Raw genomic sequence first — 9,059 nt, 5'->3', positions numbered from 1 at the left:
AAAAAAAACACACTCATGTCAGGTGATAGACTGATCTTTTTCTGGTATTGGCATCGGCCAATACACCACGTGTTCCCCGATTCATTAGTTGTTTTGTTGTAGCAGTGTAATTAAACCAGGTAAGAGGTAAACTGAGATATAATGCTAGACAACGACTTTAAGGGCAGCCTTTTAAGGTGGAAGGTGGGCTTTTATTGTAATGTTTACTCTGATACATTTCTAGTTATGAGTATTTCTAATGTCTGAAAGAAAACTTAGCTATAATGATTTTTTTATTTTTTTTAAAGGAATTGTCAAAATTTTTATGTTTACTATTTTCATTCTTTTTCTTTCATTATTTCCCAATGGGGCACTGACATATCCAAAGAAATTAATAAAATACGGTTACTATGGTAAGTTTAGCGATACAAATAACACATCTTTATGAAACTGGTGCCTTAAAAAATACCCTTTTTAATTTGTAGAGTAGGACTAGAGGTTGTTGGGTTATGATTGCTGTGGCATGCAGTTGGTTGAGAACAACGGTAAAGAAGTAATGAAGGCTTTTTTTTTTTATTGTAAATTTGTTATTGCATTAGGACCGCCAAATATCAGTATTTTAAGTCCATATCGCCCAACCCTAGTGGGAGGAGGGCTATAATAAATACGCAGTAAGTTACACCGAGTTGTTGGGATCCTGAGGCTTGCCCACCAGAGGGCGCCGAGGATCCTCTTCTGTTATATGTTTTCTGTTAGGGACTGGGGTTTACTGTTGGGATCTGGAGATCTTCCATCTGTCTCCAGCAGAGAGCGCTGTGGGTCTCCTGGGCTGGAGCCTCTAGCACACCTGAGGCTCATCAGCCCATCAGGAGACCTTCCTACATAAGTATCAGTCAGACCTTCCTTCGACGCCGCAGTGTTGACCAAGTTTGGTTAGGAAACCTAAGCCTCTGTTAATATAGTGAATCACAGTAGACTCTAGAGAGGAACTGAATTCTAACCTGCCTCTGTCTTCTTTACTCACAGAAAGCCTGACTGAAGTCTGAAGCTCTGGATGAGCTTTACCTGGAAACCTGCCTGCCTGCCCAAGGAAGCTAAACCTGAAGATCTCAGTCTTGATTCCTCCTTCAGCTCTCAGGGAAGAGCTAGGAAAACTAAACCCAAGTCTGAGACTCTCTAGCCAGAGGCTAGACGCTGCTGCTGCTGAGTTCTCTGCTACTTCCACATTCTCTGGACCCAACCAGTTCCCCATCTCAAGGATCTGTCAGAACCACTTCAAGGTACATTCAGAAATTACTCACTCGTCAAACCATCTAACTGCCTGGTTAATAAAACTCTCCATTTCTCCAGATATCAGTGATCCCAGTCCCGGACCTGTACCAGAACCAGTCCGTTTTTCTCTTTGTATTTTCCCCAATAAATAATATTGTTAAACTTTTACTCCGTCTCCAGAGGTGTGCTGCATGTGGGTTTAGTCCTATAAGCCAATCATGACACAAGTCACTTTATTCTATTTTTTGGTTACTGCTGTTTGTGCATGTAACATATCTTCCTTAAATCAGACTGTCTAAAGAGAAGTTCCTCTTTAAACCAAGGTTAAATAATAAAAAGCAAGCATTTTTTAGAATACAGCTAAATTTGGGTTTAAACAATTGTTCTTCACAAATAATAGCTAATCTTCTCAAAAAGCAAGCCACCACAAATCATCACAACATCTACATTTAAAAACGTTCACCCCAAAGTAACTTCTGAACAGCAGTTCAGGAAAGGACTCTGGCTTTGTTTTGTTTTATTCCAAAACAACAATTATATCGATTATTCACAAAAAAAGAGATACATAACAAAAAAAAACAAAAAAAGAGAGAATATTCAAGATACCGATCAAAAGTCATCAAATCCACCAAAGACTTTATTCTGAGCTTTATTGAGGAGGTCTGAGAGCAGGTTTCCTGTTAAGCAAACAAACATGATCCTGGGCTTTGCTTTGTTTGATTTCCTGATTAAAAGCCAGCAGAGAACCATGTGGTCGGAGCGAGTATAAACAACTCGGCCGTTAATGGTCTGATCAAACTACACAAACATATCGTCAGGAAGACCAGAGTTGGATAAAAAATATGATCAAATCATCACACTGATGGATTCATTATCAATAGTAACCATTGAAGGGGAATACCTTAAAGTTAAAGTGCTTGTTAGTTTTTAATGGTTTTCTTCATTGTTGACAAAGGGGTTACCATACATGTAGGCCTACTTCTCAGAAGACCTGCCTCAAGATACAATGTTTAACCTCCTTAAAGGCACAGGACGATACTTTGAATTAAAACAATAATGATTAATTTTTATTTTTTGTAGATATTATTAAAGAAAAGGTCTCAGTAGGTCTGAGACCATTTCTGTAGGCCTGGTGTTTTACAGCCCAGGAGTAAACATTATTTTTCAGCACACTTAACATGACCATCTGTTCCAGAACGACTCTTTAACAGGCTACTCTGCCCGCTAATATGCTATGAAGTGTTGTAAACAGTGAAGTCTGCAGGACGGCCTCTGATAACGCCGGCTCCAAATGATTAAGTGCTTTTTAAATAGAGTTTGCTGTGAAGAGCTGCAAACAGATGCATTAGTACGACCAGTACGCCATAAAGTCACAGACATGTTTCAGCACAAGAAAGAGTAGAGAAAGATTTGCTCTCTGCCGATTAAAACGTCTACTACTGAGCTGTATTGGCGTCGCAGCTTTTCCACATCTTGTCGCGATACGACCATGAATTTTGATTTGTTGTTTTTATGAAAAGAAAATTTGAAAACTGTGGCATTACATTTATGTTCAGACTCTTTAGTGAAATTAGAGCTGAAAAGGTTTTGGGTTTTTGTCTCCATTTTGCCCAACATTCTTTCAAAAATGGCTTTGGGAAGGAGAGCTGCAATGAGCATAGATTTGTACGTTATATAATGTAGATCTGACCTGGATCTGGACTTTGACTAGGACATTCCAACACAGGAACTCTGTAGGCATATTCAAAGCAAACACCCTACGGAGTCACCCCTGGACATTGAACGTATTAAAGAGGATTTTTCTCAGAAATTAAGTGTCCAAGTTCATCTAAAATGATGGCTGGCATTCTTGCAATTAAAACAAATATATAAATAAAAATCCATAAACTCTGGCCGTGGTGGGCCCTACAAAACATTAGCCAATCTTCTTCACCTACTGTCAAAAATATGTTGGCTACTCGCTTGTCAATCAAACATTTTGCTTACATGCCCCCAGTACGTCGTTTACGAAGGCTCCGCCATTACGCCAAAGCACCTAGAAGTACTCCCACGCTTGTTCACTACTGCTGCTGCTTTTTTTTTTAGGCAATTTGTTCCTTTTTTTGTGTAAACTGGAGCATCAATAGCGAAAAAGAATCCCGACAAACCTAACCGGAAAGGAAAGCCTTTTTTGATGTAGATGAAAAGAGGAGAGATAGTGGGAGAGAACAGAGCTGGCTAAGTGTGTGTTTGGGAGATTCTTTTCAGAGATGGCGTGCCCTGAAGGAGCAAAAGGGTCTAAAAATGGATGCTTTGGTTGCAAAACTTCTGTTGGACAGGTAAATTACATTTAATTCTGTAGTAATTACTGTATTTTTTTTTTTTTTTTTATGAAACATGCAGCAGCGAGAACAAATTACAAACACATCTTGCTGTGAAAACGTCAGCAGAGACCTTTTCTTCTTATGGAGATTTCCTGCAAACTAGTTGCATCCTGGCACTTTGCTGCCTCTCTAGGTGAAATATAAAATTACCGTCTGAGGGGGGGTTTGACGAAGTTCAGTCTACGCCACTGGGTGTTGAGTTTTCTAGAAGACATTTCATCCAAGAGGCTTCTTCAGTTCTTACTAGTGGCGGGGAGGAGGAGGGGGCACTGACGCATGATTCAGAAATACACAAACATCTGCTGGACATACCTTCCACCTCAGAATCCTCTTTCCAGCCTTTAACCAACTGGTGCCCCCACAGCATGATGCTATATTGTTCTGCACTTGGGGCTAAAAAGTTCAGTTTTAGTGTTTTCTCATGAGAGAACATTTTTACAGATTTTTTCCACATGAGCTTTGGATTGCTTCAGCTCCATCAGATACAGCAGAGGTCGGCGGCCTTGTCTCTCATGGCTCTCAGCTGCTCTTTTTTTTTTTTTTTTAGAATTTCCACACAAAAAAAAAATAAATGGTTTAAACAGAGTAAATTTGGGGAATATTGTTCCCAAACCTTCCCTGCCTTGTGATAAGCCAACTGTCTTTAATGACGTCTGAGACTCGACAGGCTGAAGGACGCATGATATAGACATCTAATTCGCTGCCTTGGACCCCGAGCAACCAGCTTTAGGAAAAAGAATCAGTTCAAGGGAGGAGATGTTTGCTGGAAATGCTAAAGGTAAAGAAAGACTCAGTGTTCTGTTGCTGTGGATTCAAAAGGTAGAGTTTCTAATTTTTTGGTTTCTGCCTCTTTTTATAATTATTTTTAGGCAGAACTGGCATTTATTTTTGTACTTTTTAAAAGTCGGAACGAAAGAAATGGGATTAGAGAGAGAGGGGAAAGACATGCTGGAAGTCTAAAGCTTCTGGTCATGGGTTGAACTCTTAACCCCTGCATCACCACCGTGCCCAGAATGATCATATTTAATCATTTCTTATATTATTTTTATGTTGTAATATCTATAGAATTAATATTTTTTTGTTAGTTGTGTCCTTTGATTTCTGAAGCAGACCTCAACCCTATACATGCAGCGATGCATCGCCATTGGCCGGTGGAGGTTTTGGGTCAATATCACCTTTTTTTCTTCACCAATTGGTATCGGCGGATATTGTATATTTTGGTAGATTCACTCGTGCATTCAGCAGCCATGCTTTGAAATTATGAGAGGTGCATGCGTTCTATTGATTGTTTTCTTTGATTTATTAATAAAGGTTTGATTTTGATTTTTTTTTTTTTATTGAGGCCTGTATAACATTATTTATCCTTGTGTTCTTTTTATGATGTAAATGGAGGAAGAGGAAGCAATATTAGCCTGAAGAATTAACCAAAAAAACAACAACACAGCAGCACATGTCAGGGATCTGTGAGACTGATCTTAAAATTATGTGTATCAGCCTTAAAAAATATATATCTCTGCACCTCAACCACGACTATTTGAATAAAAATCCTAACTTTTGGAAACACAATGCTAATGGTGTCTAACTTCTCTGTAACACAGGCCAGAAATGTCAAGTCAAAAGTTTATATGCCATAAAAATAATAATAAAATAAACACAAAATTAAACAGATTCTTTGCAACCATAATGTAAGCATGGAGTGGTTTTATTAAACAACTAAAATAGTCTGATATTTTTGCAGAAGAGGGATTTATGAACCACTGCATTTCCAACATTTAACAATAGTATTGCTTTTTTTTTTACCACATTATATAATTTAAAAGTCTTGCTCTAAACAAAATGAATGCCCACAATAAATACATGTACAAACTGTTGAGAATTATTTAGCAATGTTTATAAGACTCCAATATTTTAGAAATATTAGCTTAAAAAACAAATGTCTTTTTCAGCTAACTGCATGGCTGTGACCGCTTACAGCCATCATAGCCCCACAATCATAATAACAATAATACTCTTAAAGAATATTCTCATTTCAATTTGGCTTCTTCAGGACATAATTTTGAAAATGAGCATGATTTATATCACTAAACATTTCGTAGTAACCACATTTAATCATTTTCTTTAAAAATGTTCAATGGGGAAAAAAATGAAACAAGCAAAACAAGTAAAAAAAAAAATAATAATTTGGACAATTCACCCAGTTTCTGGATTTATTATTCATCATTGATTCTAATTTATCATTTAGATGATAAATCTAAATTATTATCAGCAACTAATCCTCGTAACGATAAATAATATGAAGAATATTCAACCCTATTCTACACTGAAGGGGCTATTGCTCAAAGGCCTTAATATACCTCACTGTCCATGAACACCAATGCATGTAAATTCTATAAAACTATCTGTGATTAACCCAGATATAGACCTTTTTCAGCCACAGCTTCTCAAGAGAAGAAACCACCAAATACTAAAAAAGAAACAGTAAAGCAACCCCCCCCCCCAAGAGAATATCAGAGTAGTTTGTTTATCCTTGATGTCCATCAGCAGATTCCAAAACAGCTTCTTTCCTATTGCCATTAGACTGCTGAATGTTGAATATAACATTAAAAAAGATGAATGTTGGAGAAACTGTAAATCATATCTCTTAGTCTCATGTTTACATTTGATCACAATGTTCCCCATTTTGTCTCAAGAACTTTCCACTTTAATAAATGGAAATGTCTTGAGAGCTGTACAGAACGAAATTTCGTATTGTATGCACCCTGTTTGAACAAAATGACAAAGTCGAAGTTAACCATATAGGGAGAACACCAGATTAATAGCCTAGTAAGCTAGCCCCACCCGCCAGCGGCTAAAATCATTTTTGCCTGGGAGTGGTCTAGCCTCGATAAATGCCCCAGGCCCTAGAACTGGCGGGCCAATCACAACGCAGAGATGTGTTTTGAATTTCTGGATTCAAAGCGGGCGGGGTTTTGAGGGCGGGACGACAAAGCTGCACAACAAGGAAGATGGCAACAACTATTGAACATTTCTGGTTTGACTCAGCTTTGTAATCCGTTTTGTAAGGATTAGACTTGGGGTTTTCGTTGAAACGAGAGCAGGAAGGGGCTCTACGCTCATTTATTTTTAATAACGACATATTCGCCGTTTTACCGACAGGCTGTTTATTTACACTTGCCCATCAGCTTCCTGTCGCACTTCCTACTTCACAGTCAGTTGTTCTCATTGGTCAGAGCGTTGGCCAATAGGCACAAACATGGTTTGAAAGACAACGGGTTTTTCTCATCAACAATCTTCCGATGTCTCATTCATCTGGGCCGGACTGAATCACACATTTAATCTCACATTTAGTCTGGTTTATCAGGCTAGCAGATTAATCCATACTGGATTTATAAAAAAAAATCAAACACTGCAGTCTGAGCTGTCCTTTTATTCATCCTTCCAGAGTCTGGAGAGCAGGGTTAACCAGAAATACAGGTCCTTCTCAAAATATTACCATATTGTGATAAAGTTCATTATTTTCCATAATGTAATGATAAAACTTGAACATTCACATATTTTCGATTGATTGCACCATAACTGAAATATTTCAGGTCTTTCATTGTCTTAATACAGATTATTTTGGCATACAGCTCAAAATTCCTATCTCACAAAATTAGCATATTTCATCAAACCAATAAACTAAAAGTGTTCTTTACCTATACCTAAAACTTCAACCTTCAAGTAATTATTAGTGTGCATTAGTGTGCAATGAATCTAAAATATATGAATGTTCAAATTTTATCATTACATTACGGAAAATAATGAACTTTATCACAATAAGGTAATATTTTGAGAAGGACCTGTATTGTTAGTTTTAGCAAAAAGCATCAACTGCATATTTTCCTCAGTAGGATGCATCTATATTGTTTACAGGGATGGACGCCATCCATGCTTTAAGGTTGAGTGCACTTGGAGGTATGAAACAGACCACCTTGGTGGTTCATTCTTTAAATATAAATGGTGTTTTTGGGTTCTTGACCAGTCCAGCTGAGAAGCCCCCCTATTCTGCAGCTGATTTATGAGAATCAAGGCTTTAAAATCCTCCTGTGATCTTGAACAGCCTTTATAGTTGTCAACTGGTAACAAAGAAAGCAGCAATTAATGCTGCTGCAACATTCATGCTCTCTGTCAAGTATTGAGCCAGTGATGTCAGGTCCAAGCAGCATTCAGGGGGGGAGAGAAAAAAAAAAGGAAAAGGCCTGATGCCATATGCAATAAGAAGAGGGCCCTGATCCATTTCACTGTTTGCTTTGGTCATGAAATCATTAGAAATCAAGTCAAGCACTGAAGGCCTTTACCTATAAAGCAGATCTACTGTGCAGTATAAACCATCCTGTGTTAGAAACAGAGGGATCCTTGCTTACAGGTGAGAAAGCATCGCTGCGTTCCTGTTTCCTAATCAGCAGCATTGCAGCCAAATAGATGTCTGCGGCAAAATGCAGCCCTCAGTCCCTCTGCTTTCCTTTCCTGATGAGGGAGGCAGGAGAATATCTGCACAGCCTGAGAACATTTACATGCACTAATGCAGTAAATAAGCCAGAGGTATTTGAGGGAAATAAATGAGCTCCACAGCCTCCAATGCAAGGCGATGCTGCAACCCCCCCCCCCCCAAATGATTTCATCTGAAGATGTTTGCCTGGAGACAGCAGCACTGCGCAGTGATGGGAGAAAAACACAACACAGACAGACAGACAGCCTTTTTGGGGAAGGTTGTGGTTCTTCTTGTAGATGTTCGGGATACAGATTCTGATTTCTTTTTTTTTGGGGGGGGGGGTGGGGGGGGTGTCTTTTTTCGCTTACCTTCTCTCGCCTTCAGGAGAACCGTGTTGGCCACGATGTTTTCAATCTCCATTGTCAGAACGTCAGGCTCGAGCAATCTCCATACATTTCACTCAGCGGGAGAAAAAAAAAGAAAGAAAAAAAAGGACGTTTTTTTTTTTTTTTTACGGATCAAAGGTGCCGACGTTCGCGAGACTGCTGCACGCGCGCGGGGCGAACGCGGCACTGCCGCATATTAGGACTCAATTAGCGCTCGTGGGGTCCTTTTTAATCCCATATGTTTGGTGAAAGCCGAGCCTATGGAGCATTAATGGTTACAGAGGAGCTTGTTAGCATTCAGCGCCTGGCTTCCCTGCCCGTCTTCCTTCCTGCTCCAGTTCCCTCCTCCTCTTCTTCCTCCTCCTCCTCCTCCTCCTCCTCCTCACCCCTCCTCTGCACAGCAAACCAGGGGAGAGTAGGAGGGATCAATTTACAACCACCGCAGCCACCACACATTCACTCTCAAGTGCGTTCATAGATGGATGCATTCTATAAAACTATAGTTTCTGTTATTAATAATGGACAAAAAGGAGGATAGATGTGTTTATTTCAGAGCATAGAGCCACATTCCATAGATGCATCCATGGG

At 39.2% G+C, this 9,059-nt stretch overlaps 1 protein-coding gene across 3 annotated transcripts in view; it reads right to left on the bottom strand.

Moving 5' to 3' along the window:
• grk4 (G protein-coupled receptor kinase 4) overlaps window positions 1-8,817 on the bottom strand; it is a 65,860-nt gene extending 57,043 nt beyond the window's left edge. For all 3 annotated transcript variants that reach the window (XM_015389007.1, XM_015389010.1, XM_015389008.1), the window contains exon 1: window positions 8,454-8,817. In XM_015389007.1, the coding sequence (XP_015244493.1) occupies window positions 8,454-8,505 (52 nt within the window). In that variant the 5' untranslated portion in view covers window positions 8,506-8,817. The remainder of the gene's footprint in view (window positions 1-8,453) is intronic.
• Between the last annotated feature and the right edge of the window lie 242 nt (window positions 8,818-9,059).

The sequence above is a fragment of the Cyprinodon variegatus genome, unplaced genomic scaffold (assembly GCF_000732505.1).
Source record: "Cyprinodon variegatus isolate N-32 unplaced genomic scaffold, C_variegatus-1.0 Scaffold445, whole genome shotgun sequence".
Classification (NCBI taxonomy): Eukaryota; Metazoa; Chordata; class Actinopteri; order Cyprinodontiformes; family Cyprinodontidae; genus Cyprinodon; species Cyprinodon variegatus.
The sequence above is the reverse complement of the archived record's forward strand: the minus strand, read 5'-3'. Positions and strand labels throughout refer to the sequence as shown.